Raw genomic sequence first — 25,303 nt, 5'->3', positions numbered from 1 at the left:
TGTAAAGAATAATATCATATAATCTGAATAGATACATTATAAAGCATTACAGTGCCAAATCAGATTGATTCTGAAACATCTCTTTAAAAAAACTATTTTTATATCTACTAATTTTTGAAACCAGTGAAATTGAATAATTTAATTTGCAAGAAAGTCAAAATGAACTCTAGCTTTTTATAAAATTGCAGGGGAAATTCCTAAAACCAACTCTCAAGTTTGAATGAATAATTATTTTCTGATCATCCAAATTACATACACTGAGAAAATAAGCAAATGTATATCCATATGTCTTAATGGAAAGCTAGCCTCTTGTTTCTTGCTCTCCATAATAATTATGGAACACCTAGTCGTATTTGATGACTGTTTCTAAGCGGAGACTTCAAATAAAGTCTAAACAATGGCAGCAAAACATGATCACAACATCAGACGTTAGGAATCTCCTATATATACAATATTCTTAGAATTTAATAGGGAAAATAACAAAGCAAATTACAAAGTTTTTTAACTCTAATTTGGATTTGTTTCAAAAACCTGGGTTTGGAGTTGCTTCTACATCTATAAACACATGTAAGTAAACTGGATGCTGCACTTCAACATTACGATTGAGATTCCTGAAGGTATTTACCCAGAGAAATAATCAGGCAATTAATTTCCTCTTATGTTCATGCAACCTAATGTTACTGTTAGGTTTATGCATATTCATTTTGCCAAAATACAGGATGCATATAAAAGTAGAAACAATTAATAATTCAAAGTTAATCACCAACTACTGTTTTTATTTTATAATTTTTGTTTTCAAAACAAAAGGGCCTTATTTGTTCTACTTTAGATAAATCTAGCAATAAACTGCTGTTACTTCAGCAAGAAATAGTCGCTAGTCATTTATGAAAGTCTACACCATAAAGAGCAGCCCATTACTGTACTCGCCCTCTGTTGCTAACACTTACAGCACTTTCTCGATTACCGTAAAAGGAATAATTGGAAGTGTTTAATTATAGTTCTAAACTTCCCCACATTGAATTTATTTTTAAAAAAGACTTCTAATTTAATGGTGCATAGGGAAGCACATATTTCTAACAGTAGATATTATCCAATTGTCAAACTAAGAAAGTCAGGGTCAGTGTCTTTTTTCTTCTAGGGTGCAAGATTCAGATTTTCTGTAGTGTTAGCAATATTTTAAAATTTTGATACAACAAATTAAACCAGATTATTATCCTCCAAGCAGGAAGAATGCTCTGATAACTCATAAGCATGATAAGATACGCCTGCCTGATGAAGAAGCTCCTGAAAATCTATTGACTAAAAGCTAACATATGATAAGGGTTGAGGCACTTTAAATTTGTTGAGTTTTACACCCTTAAGACACTGGCCAATGTTGCAGTTATGACAGTTTTATGTGCCCTCTATGCAACCCAGTCTAGACACTATTTACATTTGATACAGTCTCCAGATGGAGCCAAAGCCAGAGAGCTAGGGATTGATTAGTATGTTAGCATTACCGTGTTTCATATATTTAATAAGACCTCTGGACTGAATGGGAGGCACTCATTTTCTCATTACTCCTCAAACTTCAGTTCCCAAAATCAGGCATAACTACACTAACTCACTCCAGTAATTCTTAACTATCATGTTTATAATGCAGATAAAAACCCAACACCTCCCACCCTATCCTGCTGAGATATGAAGGACTATATATACATATATATATATATGTATGAAGCACTATAGTCCCATGAGTTCATCTTTGAAGCATTACTCAATAGTTTTGGACATAGCTATCCCTACCACCTCATCAAAGTCATGGTATTTTGAAGACTGTTCCAAACCACTTCATACAACAGTGCAAAATCAGGGGGGGCCACAGCTGAATTAACAGAGGGACATTTTATTCACACTACGCTCAGTGTCTGACTGCATGTTCTTCCAACTGATAAACCCATTCTGCCCTTTCTGAACCTCTCTTCATGAGCAAAATCCTCAAGCCCTTACAGGAAGAACAGGAACACCTTATTCTCTCTAAAATCATAGAATCATAGAATCGTTAGTGTTGGAAAGGACCTTAAGATCATCTGATGTTTCCAATGCAGTGGCAAAATGGCTGTCTGCTTACAATTTCATAGAATCATGGAAGCATAGAATAGTTATGGTTGAAAAGGACCTTAAGATCACCTACTCCAATCCCCTTACCATGCACAGGGAGACCACACACTAAACCATGTCACCCAAGGCCCTGTCCAACCTGGCCTTGAACACTGCAGGGATTCACAGCTTCCTTGGGCACCTAAATCCAGTGCCTCACCACCCTCACAGTAAAGAACTTCTTCCTTATATTTAACCTAAACTTTCCGTTTCAGTTTTAACTTGTTCCCCTTGTCCTGTCACTCTGGTCCCTAATGAAGAGTCCCTCCCCAGCATCCTTGTAGGCCCACTTCAGATACTGGAAGGCTGCTATGAGGTTTCCACACAGTCTTCTCCAGGCTGAACAGCCCCAGCTTTCTCAGCCTGTCTTCATATGGGAGATGCTCGAGCTCCCTTATAATTTATACTACATGAAAGAAGTTTGCAGAGAGGAACTGTGCTGCCACAGCATCCTCCTAGCTAGTGTCACTGTCATACTCAAGGTCCAAAGAACAATTAAACAGAATCCCTCAAAACATGAGAGCAGATAGGAAATGAAACATGAACAAGCTCAAATCTTCACTCAAGTCATGCACAAATGACCCCTGAAGTCTGAGGGGAAGAAAAAAGAGTTAAAAAAAAGGCCTGGTGACTTTCCAACATTTTTTTTAATTATTTTTTAATGGAAATGTAGATCTTCAGGTAGATAGAAATGTACTTTTTTTTTTTTTCTAATAAAAAGTCGTCCTCATCAGAGTCCCTACTCATTAAAGTAAATTATAAAAAGGGGGATTCAGATAAGCATCCAAACTTTTAAATAGTGCAAACCTCCAAATTTTTGACGCTCATCCACCATGACTAATCTCATACAGGTACTATTCATATTGATACGTGTTTTCTCATTAGCTCCAAGTGGAACAAGAATGAAGGATGACAACCATACAGAATATATTTATAGATAGAGTGGCACTGACAAGCATGCCATGTAATTGCTATGAGGTTTTTGCAACTCAAATTACACACATAACAATAAATATTATAAAATAATGTTCAGTTGGGAAGATAAACAATACAGTGGAAACCGGTTTACTTTAAAGTAGTTTAGTACAGATGATTCCACTATACTTGGGTAGTTCAATGTGCTTGTACATTACACATACTCATTATACAACTACACCGACAGTTTACATCTATCTGTAGCTACAGGTTAGAGATATCTACAGAGAACTTGTCTCTGCATTTCTACCTTTATCAGCATACTGAAATAATAGCGACATTCAGAGATAAAAAATGCAAAAGACGATACTTTTAAACTTTTGTTTTTCAAAAGAGGAAAGTGATTATTGCAGTGATAGCAAAAGACACAAAATTCTTGTTGTCAAAAAAAGAACTGGAAAGAACACAATTCTTTCCAGATAGCAGAAAATAGAAACAAACCACATATTATTCCTGTTTAATTTTTTTTTTTTTGAGTTACATAGGGTAGCTGTGTGGAAATACTCTAGCCTGTCCAGAGATAGAAACAGCTTCAAAAGTAGGGGAGAAACTGAAGAATTCTAAGCCATAAAAAGGACAGAAGCCCAATAACAAACACCAGATGAAGGCTCTTACTTTGTTTTGAAGTAGAATGCTGCACAAAGCATGCCCACTACGACTATGCCAAAGACGATACAGGAAATAGACAGCACCTGGCGCTGGTACACCTCTTCGCTCTCTGTAAACAGCAAAATTGAGAATTATGAAAGCATCAGAAAACAATACCTGTGAAAAGTGGATTTCAGCACATCGTTTCTCTAATGATGGACAGATAGGAGATATCTGGAGGTCTCCGTTGGCCAGTTCCTCAACAGAATGGAACTGAACCTCTCATTTGATAAGGTTCATAGAGTTGTGGCCTCCTAGGAGAGTTTTAGAAAATGTTCCAATACACACAGAGAAACATGTAATAATAAAAATCAGGAGTGTTTAATATTTTCTCTGCCTTACGTACTCGTTTTCAGCTTTTTTAGAAAGATCCTACTGTCAATAGGATAAAGAGCCCTACAACCACGGAGTCTTTTTGGCTTAGGGCAAGACCCAACAGAGCTCTCACAAGGTCCCACAAGACTCAGTTCTTTTTTAGCCACCCCAATTTACTTTTTTTTTGATTGAATGGTGATTACAATTACTCCTTGTCATCCCTTGTACTTGAAGCTTAAGTACAACATGCAACAGTAAAAAATTAATTCAATCATCTTGGATGGAACCCAATGACTACATGGTTACAAGGCACCAAATATTGCTTTCATGGGAGTCAATTTTTAAAATGAAATTTCCTTAATGAATCCCATAATCTAATTAATTTTAAAACAGGAACAGAATGAAAGTTAACTAAAAAAGCTAAGAAAACAAGAGAAAACATGCATTCATAATATCAGACAACTGATACTGGAGCTTCACACACCAAATTCATCAACAGCTCCTTAAGTGTAATATTTTAGTTTTATTATTTCAACTAGTCCTCTAGGTCTACGTACTAACATGCTAAATAGATTGTTATTTTTTAAGATCAGTTTTCCAAACATGCAACATACTAACCAGTATTTTTATTCACATATTTCAGATAGAAAACCAACATGTAGGATCATCAAAGCACAGTACAAACACTGCACAAGACAAACCTACATATTCTCTTTTGGTTGGAGATCTTCAGCAGAGACCCCCACAACAATATGAACACCAGATGCACAGGTCAAGTAGGTGACAGTAATTCCAAGTTCCGGGTTCATAAGTCCCAGGTACATAAGAAGAAAATATTGTTTGACAATATCAAGGTGAATCTAGGCAAATACTGAAAAAAACTCTGCACCTAACTGGAACTTCAAATACTACCTGGTGTAATAATGACTGAAGACTGTACAGTATCCTAATCAGTACCGATTATTAATTTCTCAAGAATGAATATCATAGTGCTATTACTAAACATCTGGCATTTTAAATACAGCCATTTGTCTAGTGAAAGTCACAGTCCCTTTTCACAAGCTATTTTGAATAAAATTACAAGTACCGAATCTTTATTTCTTAATTATTTCCTCACTCGAAGAACATCACAGTGATTCAGAAGCCATTTCTAAGCTGCAAAATGTCTTCAGCTCCTGCTGACTTTTCACCTTATTTAAATTTGAAATTCTAAAAGCTGTATTTTTAAAATGTAGTCTTAAAAGGTAAAAAAATAAAATAAAATAAGCAGCAAATACAGTAACTTACACTTTTTACATGCCTTTACATATTCAATTCAATATGAAATCATGACAACACTGCAGTAACTTATTCCAGAAAATTTGGATCTAGACAATAAAACCTCATTAGCTATGAAATAAATATTTTGGGGTTTAATTTATTTTTTGTTTGTTTGTTTTTAATAGGCTGTCTAAACACAGTTATTCACACAGCAGTAGACAAAGGACTCATCTTAAAAATTTTGAATTTTTATGTTGAGATGGATCATAGTTGAAGAATTTATGCAAATATAAAGCAGACAGTTGAAGAATTGTTCAGCGCAGCAACTGTTAATCTGATTCAATTCAATTAACTAATTGAATTGAAAATCAACTAATTCAAGCAAACTCTGCTTGAACATCAATTTCAGTACCTAGGGCCCGAGACCACAACTACAACATACTAAAATAACTGACATATTAACAAACTCAAAAACTGCATATAGTAAAAAACATTTATTAATTAAGCTGATTTAATTAGTGTGTGGAAGAAGGCTTAACTTTGCTTTTCTGTCAACCTAGGTCCTCATTAAATATTTTTTTATTCTTTTTGCTTTTGTTATTTTTTGAGAAATGGTGAGTTTAATGCAGCTATGGTCTTTTGTCAGTCTTGAATAGCTATCACTGTCCTGTTAAGATGCGTTAGAATATGTCTTACCGAGATGAAAGCAATTCAGAGACTGGACAATATTATCTTGCTCAAACAACTATATGAAGATTTAAGTCTTTTGTGTAGTCAGATTAATCCCTGTCACTAGCTTTCAACACATACTGATCAATACTTTCTTTCTTTTTTATTTTGTATAGTGCCTATTTAAAGAACCACTTATTAAATTTACTCTATTTCTTAGACATCATTGTTCTTTTTTTTTATATGTATATTCTTTAAATCTTTATGTACTGGACTCCACTATTTTTAGTCTTCAACATCCTAACATATCAAGTCAAGCATTTTTTTTCTACTCTTTAATTTTCCACATTGTTGTTTTTTTTTTTTTTAAAAAAATCCCAAACCTCAAGACCCCGCCTTTTTCCTGATAGAAATGTAAACTGTTTCTCTTTTCAAACTTTGAAGGTCTCCTCATTGTTGCCTTGATTTAACCTCACTATTGCTCTAAACACACATAGCACAGCTGAGACTCTCTCTAGCTAAGGTATACTGAATAGGGTCTCTAAATGTGGCAGAAGGTTATAGCTAAGTACACTTTTGCTCTCAGAGGACAGAAACCTGCATAAATTCAGTGTAGAAAAGAGAAGAAATGAAAACTCCTCCTTAGTTGAGGATGTGAATCAACTTGTGCATACATGTACTTACACACTGGACAAAACTTCCCAAGGTAATCTAAAGTGTGAATGAAATTATAAGTCTCTCTTTATTCATATATATTTGTATATTCCTTGTGAAGTAAACCACCTTAATTACATTCTATGGAAATAAATACTCCTGGAAGATGATCTGACTCTTAATGAACAGCCAAGAGAACATTTCAGCTAAAGAACAAAATATAAACTGCTATGGATATTGCTAGATAATTTAGCTGGGGAGATAAGACTACAGAACACGAATTCTGCCAAACATTAAAATTATACAGGATACATAACTCAAAGAAACATAACCTATACAAATAAAACCACAGACCACAATGCTGAGAAAGTGTCCTGGGTTCAGCAGTTGCAGTCATGTTTCTCCTTCGTGGTAGCTGGTGGAGTGCTGTGTTTTGACTTCCAGCCTGGGAACAGTGTTGGTGAAGTCGATGTTTTCGGTTGTTGCTAAGTGATGTTTACCCTGACCAAGGACTTTGTGAGGCTCATGCTCTGCCAGGGAGGAGGGGAAGCCAGGAGGAAGCAGAGACGGGGCACCTGACCCAGGCTAGCCAAAGAAGTATTCCATACCACAGCACGTCATGCCTGGGGTGGGGGGTAACGGGGAGTTACCCGGAAGGACACGGGCTTCCGACTGGGACTTGTCTCTTGGCCGGTGGTATTGTATTCTAAGGAGGGGTGAACTGGCCCAGGTCAGAGATGGAGCAGGTCGAAGCTCCCGTGCTGGTCAGATCTGTTGTTATCTCAACCCTTTGTGCCCCATGTTGGGTGCCAAAAAGAACTGTCGTGGTTTAAACCAAACCAGACAACTCGTTCACTCACTTCCCCCCCTTCTTGCCCTCCCCCTACTCCTCGAGGGATGGAGAGGAGAGTCAAAAAGAATGCAATTCCCATGGGTTGAGATAAGAACAGTTTAGTAACTAAGGTATAACACAAATCACTGCTGCCACCACCAATAACAATGATAAAGGAAATAACAAGGGAAGAGAATACAGCACACCTCACCACCAGCCAACCGATAACTCTCCCCCCCCAGCCTGACCAAGCTCCGACTGATACCTCCTCCAACCTCACAGTCTACCAGCCCTTCCTTAGTCAACCTGGTGTGCCCCAGCTCCCTGGGGCTCACCGTATTGATGCCAGGTGTGGTGGCGCGCGCCTGTAGTCCCAGCTACTTGGGAGGCTGAGCCCGCTGGATCGCTTGAGCCCAGGAGTTCTGGCTGCAGTGCGCTATGCCGAGCGGGCGTCCGCGCTAAGGGGGGAAGTGAGTGAACGAGTTGTCTGGTTTGGTTTAAACCACGACAGAAAGTAACATAGTAAACTGTTTAGATGGAGCCTAATTTGTTTAATAAAAAGTATGGAAAGAGAGATCATTCTAGAAAATAAAGACAAGACAAGCTCACATGGGACATGAAGCCTGCTAAGACTGGGTTCCCATAGACAAGTCCGCGTTCACTGAGTGCACTGCTACATGTTTAGCCCACTTTTTATATACTATTGATTATTTTAATTCCTGCTACAAAATTTTGTCTTCCCTTTAACTCTGTCATGTCACCTCACTGAATATAAACTTCTCGTGTCTTAAGTGTTCCTTTTTCTGAGCTTCTCTCACACATCTGATACCATTATGAAACACAAAATGAGTACTGGTGACCCATGGAACCAGAAGTTTCTTCCAGCACTCATATCATAGTCAAATTTCATCTGTCTGTTACTGAAAAGAAGTACATGCCATATTCTAGCTACTAGGATTGGGATTTTTTTATTCTCTTGCTTCTTAAAAATGTACTTTTTAAAGATGTCATCTGTCTGCTTTACGTATGTGGTCTCCCGCATCCTCAAAGTCCCATATATAAGAGAAGAGGATTACATGGAAACCCCATACAACATCAAGATTACCCATAAGTTAAAAGGCACAAGAGAAATTAAAGCATATTTCTCAATATACTTAGACTTATGTGTGACAAGTGTTGAACTATATATGACATTCTAAATTTATTTCATGAAGAGAACAAGAAAAGCCTACATGTTCCACAAAATCTGTGATTGCCTCAGCATCAGACTTCCAACTGTCCCAAGAATTTTCTCTGTTCTTTCACTTGCAAAAACCTACTGTACAGATTCACTGCCATATGTTGCAGCTTGTGCTAAGGCAGAATAATTTAACAGTTGAAATGGTATTAGTCACAGTTCACAAATTCCTTCTTTGACTTAGAGTAATTCAAGACCCTTGTTCTGTTCTGGATAACATTACCTATTCCATTCCAGTGATTAACATGATAAAATTTAATACAAACATATTAACCTCTAAAGGAATGAACTCTATGCAAATACATGAAATAGATAAACCTGACACAGATAATTCTGTTCCAACAAGAGCACATGCATTACTTCATATAAAATACCATGTTTTATTCTAATTCTCACCTACCTTTATTAGACACTAATTTTACTTCCTTCAACTTTTGTCTCTCTGGGTAGAATTTCTCTTTTAAAAGGGCTTCAAAACACTAAGGTTTACAAATTAGGAGGGGAATTTTGTATCTGCTATTGTTTATAGAAAGGGCAGAGTCAAAGTTAATTGCAGAGATTCCCATTTCAGACTGGAATCAGAGCAAGCTGAATTCTGCTGGCAAAAGTTCATAAAGCATATCACAGTGATAGTATTTGGTCTTGAGAACTGTTCAATGATTCTGATCATAACAAAGATTAAAAAAATACATGTTCTTCTACTTTTGGAACATCCACAGTAGAAGGACCTTAATGAGAGCAAAATGAAATATATGTAGCCTGCTGTACATTATAATTGCATGATATGATACATTGTTTGATTACTGGTATTTAACACTAGTGAGATCATTTTCTGCATACACAGAAGGCAGAAAGGAAAGGATGAGTGTTCAACCTGTTTGGCTGACCTATTTTGAGCATTTGATTCTATGATATTAATGTTGCACTAGCACTGGAATATTAAAAATGAAGCAATGAATTAAGGATAATGTTATAGACTCATCAGGAAACGGGATGCAAAGGTATGTGCTCTAACTCTCAAGCAGCTATTTTAGGTTGGTGATTGAAAGGCGAAATCCCATTCCAAACTTAAAGAACCAGTATCTCCTAAAAAATTATTTTCATCAAACCCATTCTTAAAAAACCCACATAAAATAAGCCAAGCAGTGGAGAGTTATCTAAAAAAAAAAAAACCCCCAAAAAAACCAAAAACCAACCCAACCCCCAAAAAAACAGAAAAAGAGAGACTAACCTTACACAAGAATCTCTAGTGTTGTCTATGGTTACAACAGGAGTGAAGGTGGCAATATTCTTAGCAAGTGCTACTTGTTATTAAGTGAAAATCTGATAAGTACTTTTAAGTAGCAAGACTGTAATTCTGAAGGTAAATTAATTTTAACTTTGGTTTCCTAAGAAACAATCATTTCCTTTTGTCTGCAGGGAACTTTGGAATTGTGTCAGCTACAACCAGAACTCAAATCTAACAAACTTGCAAAGCCTTAGTTAAGTACATTCAATGCAACATATTTATTAAATCTTCGGCTTGAAATAGCTCCAGAGACAGCTAGGGATAAGGGATAGCTTTTTCATTTTTAAGAAAAAATTTGGTTGGGAGTTCAAGTGCATTGACAATTTAAAGACAATCCAATTCTATTACAAACTTTATCTATTTTCATTCTATTTCTAAGATGGATAACATCAGTCATCAGCAAAATTCATTACCTAAGTCTCTGCAAGTCTAGGGGGAGGAAAACAGTACCACTGTTCTGCTTGCTAGTGCTTCATACTGAACTAACAACTAAAACTAATAGCTACAGAAATAACAGCTAAACCCACTTGTGCTTTAGGTATTAAAACCTCTTAGCTACTAAATAAAACTTCATGATCTACCATCAAGTATTACTCTGGTTACTGTCAGTTCTGCTTACCGAGAATCATAACGCCAAGTAACTCCAGCATCTACTGCAGGTCCAAGAGATGCAAATTCAACCCCTTAAACAAGGTCTGTCACCATCAGACCACTCTTGGAGACAGGATCGTACCAAGTCAGCAGGCAAGGAGTTCATGTAAAATGCTGATAATTTAGTTAGTTTCTGGTATTTAAGTTTCATAGCTGAACACCAACCAAGCAGATAGTCCATACAGTTCCAGCTACCTTTGTGTTGACAGCACTGTTGACCATTCTCATATAATGGTTTTGAAATAAGTTGAAATTTAGGTAAGAAAATCACTAAAGCTGTAATATATTACAAAGTCTGCATGTCACCTGATGGTCTTCTATCGAACAAAGAAATGTGCAACATTTTCTCTACAGAAAAAAGCTTCTAGACATTCACAGGTGCTCAGAAAGCTTCAAAGCATGTATCATATAAGCATAAAGATTGGAAAATATTAAAAAAGTGATTTTTTTTTTAAATTAAATAACATTCTTTCCACAAGGATTTAGTGAGTTATTTTGTGGTTGTTGGTTTTGATTTTTTTTTTCCAGTTGTTATGTTTCCATGTACATGCTTACAGGATATTAGTTATTTGCCAGGTCCTAGAGACCTTTCATACTATAGATTTCCCACAGAAAGTATTATTCTGTTTCTCTCTCTCTGACAGAGTGTATAAGCTGCACAATTCTGTATGAGAATCTTAAGTGGGGTAGAAGTGGTATACCATCCTGCTTCAAAATGACTCACCCTTAATTTCTGGCTGCTTCATGGCACATCTCTTCATCTTCCCTCTCTGATTTTGTTATTGTCCTTTCTTTTTCTTATTTTTTATTGTAGATTTTATAACTAAACACAGTTCTGCACTTTAAAAATGTTTTTGCTGTCTTTTTCTCCCTGCCATCAGCATGAAAAATCTTCCACAGTGAAACTTCCACTCAGCATTCATTCTGCTTCTAATATGTCCTTTTATTTCTGTGAAGTCTATGCTCAGCTGAGCTTTTCAGCTCTCCTGGGGCCCTAGTCCAGCCATACTTTGTGCTAGTAAGTGAAGGAAGCAGAGGGAAGGACATTTAGACACAAGCTTCCTGTGTGTATCAGCGTTACTTGGGATGTATGCATATATACAGGGACTAATCCAAAGACAATGAAGTGCATAAGGTGTTGGATCAGAGAAATAATCATTGCACTTTAAATTGTTTTATATGTAAGTCCATAAATACAGTTTCTGAGAGGTTTATTAAATAAAAACATCATGGCTTTATAAAGCAACAGCATTCTTTAATTCTGCCTGAGTAATTCCTTAGCTAATGAGGGTAAAGATCCTAAGCATGGCTAACATCTTATATAAGAAAGTCATGATTTTCCAGCTGATACTTTATTTGATCTCAGAGCTTGCATTGCTATTATCAACAAAGCAATGTCACAGAAATTTTTCCCAAAGGTTAGGATTACATATTTGATATCTTGCTGACTTGCAAGTATTGAACATTCCACTCAAATCTCGACCTAACATCAGAGTTGACAAAGTATATTTGATAGTTATTGTTGATGGCTTGTCGTGGTCTAAGACCAGCTGCCACACAGCCCACTCACTCACATCCCCCCCCCTCCCTGCTCCCAGAGGGACGGCCAGGAGAATCAAAAGAATGCAATTCCCACGGGTTGAGATAAGAACAGTCCAGTAACTAAGGTATAACATAAAACCACTACTGCTACCACCAGTAATAATCATGATAAGGGAAAGAACAAGGGCAGAGAATACCACCACTCACCACCCGCCGACTGATACCCAGCCCAACCAAGCAGTGATCTAACCCTTCTGGGTAACTGCCCCCAGTTTTACATCCTGGGCATGACATGCTGTGGTACGGAATACCTCTTTGGCTAGTTTGGGTCAGGTGTCCTGTCACTGCTTCCTCCCAACTTCCCCTCCTCCCTGGCAGAGCATGAGACTTAGAAAGTCCTTGGTCAGACTAAACATCACTGAGCACCAACTGAAAACATCGGTGTTATCAGTGCTGTTCCCAGGCTGAAAGTCAAAAACACAGCACTGCACCCGCTACTAAGAAGGAGAAAAATGACTGCTACTGCTGAACCTAGGACATGGCTACATTGCCAGGAGCTCACATTAAGTCAAGCAGTATTACAATTAAGTGCCATCTCTCTTTTGACTGCAGTTTTTTTAACTAGGGTGCTTTTATAGATTTTTTTTTAACAAAAATATGGTGTGAGCAGTGACAGAAGAATCATAGAAAATGATAATGAATAACCTGAATTATTTTTTGCTTTTCTTCTTCATACACCAAAATGGAAATGCAGTGCTCTACCTGGGAAGGCTCTGGAGGATGAAGGCACAGAGGATAATTACAAGGTGTCCTGGTTTCAGCTGTAACAGTAATTTTTTTTTACCTCCTAGGAACTGGTGCAGTGCTGTGTTTTGGCTTCACTCTGAGAACAATTCTGATAACACACCAATGTTTCAGTTGTTGCTATGTAGTGCTTATCCTGATCAAGGACTTTTCAGTCTCTCATACTCTGCCGGTGAGGAGCGGCGCAAGAAGCCGGGAGGAAGCAGAGACAGGACACTTGACCCAAACTCGCCAAAGGGGTATTCCATACCACAGCATATCATGCACAGTATATAAATGGGGGAAAGTCAACTGGAAGGGACAGATTGCTGTTCATGTAGGGCTGGGTATTGGTCAGTGGCTGGTGAGCAATTGTGTTGTGCATCACTGGTGTTTATTGTTTTTTTTTTCTTTCAGTTTTATATTCTCTCCCCTTGTTATTTCCCTTATTATTACTAGTTTTATATTATACTTATTAAACTGTTCTTATCTCAGCCCGTGGGGTTTACATTTTTTTGATTCTCCACCCCATCTCACCTGGAGAGAGGGTAGGGGGGAAGCAGTGCGTGGTTCTGAGTTACCAGCTGGGCTTAAACCACAACTCAAGGCCTTAGTCAACTGCAGAAAGATGTGACAAGGGACACTGTTGCTACTGAAGTATGACAGTTTCTGAACAGACTCTGCAGTCATAAAACTATGTATTTATGCATTGCTCTTTGTTCCAAGCCCCAACTCCTTGACCTGGTTTCTTCACACAAGCCAGTGACGAGGGATGGATGTGATGACAAGGACAGAGACTGCCAGTCAGAGAACTGTCCTTGTTCACTGAGCATTGTGTCAATCTGTGCTCACCTTGAAGCCATCCCCACTCAAAGCTCCCAGACACACAGAGGATTAAGTGACTGTATACTTGTGCACCCATTACTTGTTCTGCTGACTACCTACTCCACGAGCCAGTGGAAATTGGGAGACAGAGATCTGGCTTGCTGCATTCTGCCCCTCACCTCTACAGGTGCAGTGACATCCCCCTTACCTTGTCAGTCAGGTCTTCATCATGGCAAGTGCATGTTTGCTCACTATAATGACTACAACACTCAAATCTGGATGGGATAAATTATCAGAAAGAAAACCAGACTCTGCTGGCAGAGAGAAAAAAGTAAATATGGTGACTGTAAGCAGCTATACTCTTCCTTTAATCCTCCAGAAGCTTTTCGCCAACATGAGGGATAATCCATCCAGTTGTTCATACTGAGCAATGGCAAATGCTCTAAGCTTACTAATGTGAGCAGCAGTGTTAAGACGCAATAAAGCCCTCAGCCCACAAAATGTCTAGCAGAGCATTCCCTGCTCTCACCCACGTTGAGGGATCTGGTTCATGTATTTGGCAGTGGCTGCAGGTAGGCAGCAAGCTGCCAAAAACAACTTGCTCAAGTGCCAACTTGTACCAGTATCCGACTGCTGGGACTTCCAAAGTGCAAGCCCTATCACATCATTTGCTTCGGAAGGATTCAAGAAGGGGATTAAAATCTTTAGCAACTGACATATTGCATGACATCAATAATACATCCTAACTGTGTTCCTAGTTAAAGGAAAGATCTTAAAGTAGTTGAGAATACGGTTTTACTTATTATTGTAACTCCTCTTCCTGACCTCCCGACTCATACATACAAAATCAAGATATAGTCCAATCTCTACATATTAATGTATTTCGGTGGGTTTTAAAACCCATGCAAATTGTAGTTCAAAGAGATGGAAACACATGCTTAAAGGTAGAGCATATACTTAAACACAAATATATTCCTTACTAATAGATTTTTAAATTTTGAAATCCCTTACTTATGCTGATTTTCTTCAAGAGTGAAGCACATAAAATGTCAGAAAAGAATCCATAAACTTGCCACTTCAAAAAGATGCATGGTTATCCAAAACCATGCAGTGCAACATAACCTCTTACAATCTATAGAAGAATGAGAAATTAAATTCAGCTATAGCAGAAGTATAAAGTTAAAAGTGACTTAAAGAAAAAGTAAAATCAGATTCTCTCTGATCCTGAGAAGACAGAGCCAGGGCATGGCAGGAGGACAAAACATAATTGACAGTATTTGAAACAAGACAGTTTCTGACTGGATACGAGGATAAACTTCTTCCCATGAGGAAAGCTGGGTGGTAGGCCAGCGAGTCCATGCAGTATCCATCCATGGAGGTTTTTGACAACCAGCCGGTTGACTGCAGAGCTCCTGAGGTCCTTCCAAACCTGAATTATTTTACAACTGCTTGAAAGGGAGAAGCTTTACACAGTCACTCTGTGGCAAGCTAAAGGACATATCAGACCAATGTTAAATGTTTTCAAGTGAAGCCTGACTGATGGTACCAGTAATAAACATCTCTACACAGAGTGCCTGGGTGGATGTTACAAGCCAGGAGCTGTCACACACAACAGTGATGCTGGCAGCACAGGGCAGCTTTTGATGTGCTTTATAACATCTCTGGCCAAGATTTTTATCTAAAAATTGGAAATGGAAATACTATGCCAGAAGTAAGCACTACCTCTGGTTCATCACATTTTGTTATAAAGCTCACTTTGCCAAGCAGTCACGGCAAAGCATTTTCTGACTCATGCTTTATATGACAGCCCTTTCTGTACCTTCAGCTTCACAACTTTTAAAAATATTCACATTATTTTCTGTGGCAGTCATGATGGACAGCATTTGACTATACGGTGCTGAGCTTTGAACAAACATGGCTGAAACATCACAGCGCTGAGTAAGGTTTAATGGTATAGTTTAAGACCAGCTGCCATGCAGCCTGCTTGCTCACTCCCCCCCTTTCTTCTACCCCTGCTCCTGGAGGGATGGGGAGGAGAATCGAAAGAATGTAACTCCCACGGGTTGAGATAAGAACAGTCCAGTAACTAAGGTATAACACAAATCACTACTGCTACCACCAATGATAATAATGATAAGGGAAATAACAAGGGAAGAGAATACAACTGCTCACCACCCGCCGACAGATACTCAGCCCAACCGAGCAGTGATCTAGCCCTTCCGGGTTAACTGCCCCCAGTTTTACATCCTGGGCATGACGTGCTGTGGTATGGAATACCTCTTTGGCTAGTTTTGGTCAGGTGTCCTGTCTCTACTTCCTCCCGACTTCCCTTGCTCCTTGGCAGAGCATGAGATTCAGAAAAGTCAAAACCACAGAACTGCACCAGCTACTAAGGAGAAAAATGACTGCTACTGCTGAACCAAGGACAAATGGAGAGAATAAATGGATTTGGAGAAGCTGAAGGGAATGACCCAAACAATAACATGCAATAACTTGGCCTACTTGGGCCTGCCTGTGACCCAGTTTTCTGTCTGGGCATGACATATTTTGAGGAGCTCGGATAGCACCGACTGAGGGCAGGCTGACAGGAGGCAGGAGGGAACAGCTGCTGTGCTGCCATGGCATGAAAGCAAAATGTGAAAGAACACAAAAAATAGTCTAAAGAAGACAGTGCTGTTTATGATCCCAGCACTGGAAAATAAGTGTGCAAGTTCATAGAGATGTCTTTATGATTGCAACTGCAATCCCATACAAAAAGGCTTCCCTGCTGGCTGATCTGCTGCCTATGCCTCCAAGCTATTGCTTTCTCCCCTACATCTGAAGTTACTCATGTTTTAAAATGTTTTGAAATAGTTATGTCATTAAGTCAGGTAAAATCTAGTGTGCAATATTATCATGAAGGCAGCTAGGTAGAAGATTCGTTTTGCTTTCTGGTTTGCATCTGAGTTTAATGATAATTTTTAAATTACACTTCCAGAACCCAAAACCAAAATTTTTCAAATAAATACTTAAGAGATGCATGTAAGCATTCCTCTAATTTACGGAATTAGCTAGCATGGGGATGAAATGAATGAGGACAAGGAGGAAGAACTTGAAGAAAAAAGAGAAAACTTGATTTCTCAGAGCTTCCCACACACATACTAGTCATTTCTCACAATGGTAAAATGGATCAGAATTTTCTGCTTGCATGTTTGTAAATTCAGCAATCATGTTGGTATCAATAAAGAGAGGCTGAATAACGTGCACATGAAATTTACAACATCTACATACAACCCTTTAAGAAGGGCTGAAGCCACAGAATACTGAGCTATACACCATTTTTTCTTCCACTGGCATTATTATTATTTTTTACATAAACACACGCATACATACAGAGGCCTCTCTATCTGTCTTTCTCAAGTGCTCTTGATCCTCTGTACTAAATCTTTTCTACCAGTAAAACTCCGTAACCAATAATGTGACCAAGTTTAAGTGACTGAAGCAAGTACCCACAATGAAAGCTTGACCCTAGTACAATCAAAACAAGTAGTATGTTTCCTGAAAAGAGCCAATAGCCCAAAAAGTCATTGATTTTTTTTACAGTGGTATGAAGTATTTCACTCCAAGTCTTCTTCTGTATGTTCAGTGAACTCATAAAATATTTTCTTCTAGAAGTAATTTTTCATTCTCTTAGTTGAGTGGAGGCAGACTGAAGAACTATTATAAGTTAAAAATTGTGATAGTTGAAGTGTGGGTTGGCTTTTCCATCCTGCTCATGTATGTTTCTGTGAAACAAATCACATATGTAATCACATGTTCTGTGACAGAAAATATATGCATTTCAAAAGCAAAGTTTCCTATAAATACCTAGTACAGTGTTTCACATAGTATTTTTGGCATAGTATTATTGTTTGAAATGTAGCTCTTAAACCTTGTGGAATATATGAATAGACGCTATTGAAGGTGAAACCAGAATCAGTATCACTGCCTTACAAGTTGCTACCTGACAAACGAAAAAGAAGTAAGAGATACTTCTTGTCACCTTGTATTTAATAAATTAGAATTACACCGTAACATTGTTTATACTTATAGTATGAGGAACTCAGAAAGCAGTGAGATCAACAGTGAATTTATGCAGTATTTTCTTACAGTATGTTAGAAGATAAATCTGCTGAAACAAAAATCTTCGAGCATCTTAAAGTAAAAAAGTAAAAGACATTTCCCATTTTACCACCTTATAGTAAGGAATAATAATAATAATATTTTACTGATTGTCTAAATTTTTACTTCTTCCTATCTTCCATACTTTGTGCCATTCCAGCATCACCTGGAAAGCCTCTTGGATTTAGCAGAAACAAAATAAAGGACAATGACAGAAATCTCTCTTAAGAAAAAAAACAGCTTTCTTCTTCTAAACAAACTCCAAAACACAGACTTCCTATGTAACTCATGCATGTATGGACTTTAAAGGCATGCACTGGTACAACATGGTATCCTAATGTATCTTACCCTATTTGGTTAACATTACACTTGCTTCTCTCCTAAGTTATAAATAGCCTTAAAGGCCAAGCATCAATTTTGTAGTACCCATATCTGACTTTTTAGTCTTCTAAGTCTCCTTATACTAAAATGTCCCATCTACCTATCTGAAAGTCATAAGACATCTTGTTCAAATATTGACCACTGCTCTCCAGGCAGCAATGCAATTCTCTTGGGAATAATACAACATTTTATATGAAAGTACTTTACACTTATTTCAACCTTCCTGTTCAAAATCTTTGCCAACTGATAAAATTACAAAGTATCTAACTGGACTTCTCATAACCTTATCTGCTTTGTATTTCTATAGAAAGAAAGGATGCTAGAATCTTATCAGCTAATTATAATGAATTAACTGATTATAATGAATTAACTGATTTTTCTTCTGTTTCAGGTAGAACAACAAGAATTCTACCTATTTGACCACAAAGACATCGCTCTTAAGGGAAACATTAAAAAAAAATAATCATGTAGTTGAATCCCTGCAAATTTCTCTTTAATCCAAACCTCTGATTTCTATTTAATTATCTATTGGATTTTATCAATCTACTGGAATTAAACAAAAACACAACCCCAACCCCCTCGCCTGAATAAAAAACAAAAAACCTGCAGTAACTTCCAATACAAGAATTAAATCCTGAAGCTTCCAGTAATCATTATATATTTAGCTTCCTACTTAAGAATACAATTAAATATTTTCCTTGGTTCACAGCAAAGGCGGATCTAATACCAAAGATGGATTCAGATACCTAAAGGGGGCTTACCAGAAATTTGGGGAGGGACTTTTTCAAGAGCACGTAGGGGTAGGACAAGAGGGAATGGATCTGAGCTGACAGAGGAAAGATTTAGATCAGACATTAGGAAAAAAATCTTCTGTATGAGGGTGGTGAGGCACTGACACAGGTTGCCCAAAGAAGTTGTAGCGGCCCCATCCCTGCCAATGTTCAAGGCCAGGTTTGACGGGGCTTTGAGCAACCTGGCCTAGTGGAAGATGTCCCTGCCCATGGCAGGGCTGTTGGAACTAGATGATATTTAAGGTCCCTTATAACCCAAACCGTTCTGTGACTCTATGATCATTTTGATATAAAAGAAATCTTAGAACACAAGAACCTTGCAAGAGCTATGAATTCAACATAGCCCAGAATTTTTTTTATTTTTTAGTTTAGGATTTGCTTTATTTGCTATTATCAGTAACTTTGATTACTGTATGTTTTTGTTCAGTATCAAAATTTCCACCCTAAAGCAATCAGTTTATATTATGATTCGAGTTCAAAAACTGGTGGCTGAAGAACTCTGTAATCTCGTAAGATCTCTTTAAATATAAGAAACACTATCATCTACTCCTCCCTAGGAGGCACAAACTACTCTTTTCTTACCATAAAATTAGAGATTACAGATACATTCAGCAATGCAATCAAACTTTTTTTTTCTGTAAACCAGCATAAAAGTTTTTTTACATATTCAAAAATATTCAGATATGAAATGAGGCAAAAGCCTTTTTATGTTAATCAAACACCCTAATGTCAGCAATAGCTCTGCTATTTAGCAGCTCACAGAAGTTGCAACAAGGAAGAGGAAAAAACACATCTGAATAAATCCAATAAATAAATAAATTTTACCTCCTCAGCCAAACTGTACCCTGTTAAACTTTCTCTACTGAAACATTTCAAGTCTATGGGAAACTATAAATACCACCATTAAGTATATATATATATTATATATGATTGGTGCAGAGTGAGCAGTGCTTAGACATTTTGTATAAAATACCACTGAATACTCTTACATGTTAAAAAAAATTAAAAAATAAAATAAATCCTCTCCAGAGAAAAACACAGCATTGAAGGAAACATTCCAGAAATTTATGGGCACATGATGTATGAGATGTTATGAAGAAAACGATTTTCTAGCTTAAATTGTAGCAAGTATTATCAGGTAATAAAATACAGAGCTATTTAAGTGACTTGTTAAGGGAGGAGAACCTTAGACAAATGCTATGCTAGGGACATGAGGTTTTGTTGCTATTTCTGTGACATTAACACACCGATTACAACTTTTTTTTCACTAATGAGCAGTAAGTACCACTAATGAGCAAGTGAAGATATCTCAGAGATGCAGATAATCAATTTACTTGGTTTACCATGCAATGCATGCATGGTAAACTACTTGGATTGTCTTGAATAGCTTTTCTTTCTGTTAATTTAAAAAAAAATGAACCCCTAGTAGGAACCTGTATACTAACTGAAGAGACAGATTAAAAACTGGGTTCATGTATTTTCTGAAAATTGTACTTTATTATTGTACTTTTATATTAAGCATTACTTTTTATCTTATATCCCCATTATTTTTAACTTAACTGTTTTGCACTCTATTCTGGTAAGATGTGCATCTCCTTCCTGTATTTTTTTAATGCAAATGCTGTTTCCAAATTGGATATTAATTTGTACGACCTTTTCAATATTTTTTGAAGAGCAGGTTGATTAACTAAAATTTTCTCTAAATATTTAACAAAAGGAAGTGATGAATTAGCTTCAGTTGTGAGAATCCTATTTTGTTTTCCCAGCACTTGACTGAACAATTTTTCTAGAACTGCAAGTATTCGAAGTAGATTTTAATTTGTTTACATGTAAGTTCCTATTAGATGTACATTTCACACAACATGGTAAACACACTATTTCCAAAAAACAAAGCATAGAGATGTGTCAGGATCCCTTCTAGAAAACTGAGAATCACAGAAACCCCATTCTTTGAATAGGAATCCACATTCCCAGCCACAGGGTTCTGGGGTACTGAAAGGAAGCAGTGTCCATTGAAACCCCTGTGGCTAGCAAATAAATGAGTTCGAAAGAATCCATCCTGCTACATACGCACTTCCCTCCGATCTACTGTCTTCTTTGGCACAGAAGTAAAATTCACAGTCTGTCTCAACATCTGCTCCTGTAATAAGTTTTCGTATCTGCCAAGTGCAAGACTTTATTTACTTCTAATGCAGGTAAATACTTTAATGGCATGAAAGGAATTCCTCTGTACAGCATCACAGGAATAAATGCCACTAGCCCTCTCTGGCCCCAGGGCATGTGTCCTACCTGTCATTCCCACCACCATGCTGCTAACTCTGTCTGATTACAGTTAGGAGGAATTCGGTTTGTGAGCAGAGAAATTTCAGTTCATAATTTAGAGAGCATAGCTTTATCCTGAGAATTTCAGTTAAGCAGTATGTAAGACATGCAGTTAAGTTCAGTTAAGCCATCACTCAGGCATCATGATCAGTGGCAGCCAATCAACCCAGTTCAGATATTTTAAACACAAATCACTGTTTTGTTGGTTTTTTTTTTCTAAAAAGTTAACTATTTATAAGAGTGTCACAGCCTTCAACTCTCCAACTGAATGGCAGATGTCAGTACCTCTGATAGAGGGAAATGACTCAGGCTAAACAAGTGAAAAACATGCACTCTGGTTTATAGTACTTTTCAGTACTCTGGACAAGCAGGATCTGTATGAATTCCCACAATAATATGTTTGATAGAGATCACAACACTATTTGAAGCTCTGTAGAATGAAGGAACAGCAGTAAGAGTTAAAAAGCCAGAAATACATTCATAGAAGTTATTGTCCCCAGCTGGGATATTAGATTTTCAGTAAAAAATTGTAAACCAAAGAGCCTACCTCTCCTCCCCCCAAAAATTCAGATCTCAAACTTTAGTGAAAGCTTCAGAATTAATACTTTTAATTATAAAAAAAAAAAACAAACTAAACCAAACAAAAAAAAAACACAAACAAAAAAACAAATCCCAGACAAAAAGCCTGGTGAAAGTATTTAGCCTAAGTAGTTGAGATTTTCCAAGGAGCCTAATGAATGCAGCTGCATTTTGGTTTAAATTAAGTGTCTAATTTACGTTGTGCTTCTTTGTTAACTGCTGCTGATGGGCAGGCACAGCAGTGTAGATGCAGAACGGCAGTAACACATTTTGCATGACATGATTAGTCACTAGTAAAAGAATCTGGGGACACACAAATACTGCTTTCACTCACAGCTGTACTAAAGTGCCTGGCATGGGCATTTTCAGTAAACACTGAGATGGTAGCCCCCAGAGTGATAATTGGTAGTGTGTGGTTATGAACGGCAAGATTCAAACCAAAGGAGCAATGTTTAGCAGCAGACACTCCAAATTCTGCCAAAAGGCTTTTTTAAATTTTCCTTTCAAATAATTAAATCCTCTTAGATGCTACTGGGGTTCACTTTTTCCATCACAAAGCAAACTATTCTCCTTACTGTTTGCAAGACTAAACAAAAGTAGCCTGAGTTCACGTGTCAAAGCCACCGAGTACTGTCACAGACACCTTGCTATGGCTCAGACTCTTCTGTGCTAAATAAAAAGAATGAATTCTAGGAAATAAAATATTAAAGTGAAATGCAGGTACTGTTCTGGTTCATGGTTAATCAGATGAACAGATTCCTATGCAAAAATAACAAAGTTGAGAGGAAAACTTTGCACTCCTGCTATTACTGGATCAGTCCTGATCTTTGATTTTAGTTTGACAAAAATATGTATCTGTATGTTCGTAGTGTCAAAACTACCTTGTCTGAATGGCACTTAATGATTTGCGCAATAAATTCTCTGGGACATGCAACATTAATGTTCCGGATTTTCATTCTGGCTCCTACAATACATAAAACAAACAGTTATGAAGATCTAAAGCATTTGAGGAAAAGCAGTAATAAATTAGTCTCTCCACCTCAAGCTTGTAAGATATTTGCTGAGATGTGCTTTGCATAGATAGCGCTTCAAGTTCAGAGAAAGCTGACTAGAAGATAAAAGGTCCTGATAACCTTCAAAGCTCTACTCTATCACTGAAAAATGAGTTTCCCACATAGGTCTCCAATGGATTAGCAGCTTCATGCAAGCCCTCTCTATGGCTTTTCATTATATTTCATAGTCACTTAAGCCTTTTCCTAATAAAAAGACAATGACAAGGTTTAGATTATGAAATACTCCAAAGTTAAATTGATAACAGTTTAATTAAATGTTGCTCACTAGCAACATTTCTGGCATGACTCAGACAATAAAACTGAAAAATGATTGCTATAATTGCTTCTTTTGCTGCCTTTCCGCAGTCTTCTGAGACGTTCTTCTCATGCTCATCAAGCAGATGTTTCCCTAGGGATTAGGTTTACATTTCCCCTTGAAACTGGACTGTTCTTATTTGAATTATATAACACAATAATCTTATATGTTAAAAACCTGTGTAGTCTTCTAGTAGATGTTCAGCATAATTATCCATTAATAAAGCCTATTAAATAATGACAATATACTTAGGTTGTATTAATACTGTAGCATAAGGGAGCAATGAGTTTTACCTGGACAAGCTGGAAATCTAAATAAAAGAATGTACAACATCACAGAAACTAAATAAGGAAAAATTATTAGTCTGTTTTCAATACCAAAAATACCCCCACAATATGCACAAGAAACACTATCACATGAAATGCAAAATTAATTAAATCCCAATATGAAAATTAGCAATGGTACATTTACAAATGGCACATGTACAAAGCCATGAACTACTTTGAATTAGATGTTCCTATCTCCCATACAGAACAGTAAGAAAAAAACCCTTTTTCATGTTTGCAAAAGCAGAAGCTTGCAGTAGTTCAATATACCATAGGTCACCATCCACCCTAGAACAACTGTCATTTCTCTCCTGATCTTTCACATAAAGGCACAATTTATTGATGTTTTCCCCCAGACAACACTGATATTCTGACTCAGAAGCAGACTGTCTGTAACACATTGAATTTTTTCCACAGCAAAACTCCTGGCTTCACTTTTGCCATGAGAGCCTTCATTTCTAGACTTTGCTTTTAGGGAAACAACAGGAAACAAATAATTTTCATCTACAAGAACAGAATCACAATCTTTCACAGGATCACTGCTGCCTCTTCCAGACAAGTACATTGCCTCCTAACCAACACTGAACCGGTTTCTCTTTGTTTTCTTGAAGAGGTGCTGGACTTTCCCCTCTGCTTTAAACTTTGCCATTCCTGCCTACATCAGCTTCTGTCTTAACTGATTTGGCAAACAAACATGGGTCAACAGGAGGGATTACAGAGTTTCACAATTCAGATCCATTGTGCTCCATGCTGAGCAAACAATCCTGGGAAGTAATCCAGCAGATGAGGGTGTTTTTCAGACTCTACTTGTTTCCTCCCTAAAAAGGTGCAATTTAGAAGTAGGTGCAGAAAGGTGCAGCAGCAAAAAGAAGGGCTCAGACAAGTCATACACAGTATTTTGGACAACAGAACATTATTTATTCACTGTATTAATAACAGGTGTTCTTGAAAACACCAAGTGTAATGCAAACAGTGTAAAATAAATGGAATTTGCTTCTCTTATAAAGATATCCTCATGTATATAAAGGATGTAAAGGTATCCTTTTGGACACAGCTTCAACTGTTTTTTTATAATACTACCTAAGACTAACTAAGCAGATAGCGGGAGATAATACGGTCCTAAAGGAGCACAGTGCATATTCCCTATCAGGCAGCTATGGAGATGGGTTATGCTGAGCCAAAAAGTATCTATCAGCAGTTTCACTAGAAGGTAGGCAACCCTATCTATAAAGTGCTGAACCTACTATGACCATTAAAATCACACTTGTACCTACCCTTGGAGTTACATTTGAACATATCCTGGTGTGTCTGGCAAGTGGATGAGCAGCTCAGCTACTGAGCACAGCACTTTTACATCTTCAGGGAGGTGGAGGAATAAAAGCACAGCTGCCAAAGTAATTTTTACACCACAGAAAATGTGTGGCAAGAGCTGCATTTGCCAGGGGGATGCCAGAAAGCTGCTGAGCATATGTGCACTTGGCCTCAGGGAAGGACTTGGGTGGGGCATAAAAAGGCACCCCAAAAAGCAGGTAGGTATTGTTAAGTAACTGCAAACCCTTCTACAAAGTCCTCTAAAAA

The 25,303-nt window shown here is 37.4% G+C and overlaps 1 protein-coding gene across 2 annotated transcripts in view; it reads right to left on the bottom strand.

Moving 5' to 3' along the window:
* The window catches only part of NRG3 (neuregulin 3), a 409,865-nt gene that overhangs the window by 29,139 nt on the left and 355,423 nt on the right, over nt 1-25,303 (bottom strand). For both annotated transcript variants that reach the window (XM_057421543.1, XM_057421544.1), the window contains exon 5: nt 3,730-3,832. In XM_057421543.1, coding sequence (XP_057277526.1) covers nt 3,730-3,832 — 103 coding nt within the window. The remainder of the gene's footprint in view (nt 1-3,729; nt 3,833-25,303) is intronic.

Source organism: Pezoporus wallicus, unplaced genomic scaffold (assembly GCF_028554395.1).
Source record: "Pezoporus wallicus isolate ANWC-B61680 ecotype Strahan unplaced genomic scaffold, APGP_CSIRO_Pwel_v1 contig_4816, whole genome shotgun sequence".
Taxonomy (NCBI): Eukaryota; Metazoa; Chordata; class Aves; order Psittaciformes; family Psittacidae; genus Pezoporus; species Pezoporus wallicus.
The sequence above is the reverse complement of the archived record's forward strand: the minus strand, read 5'-3'. Positions and strand labels throughout refer to the sequence as shown.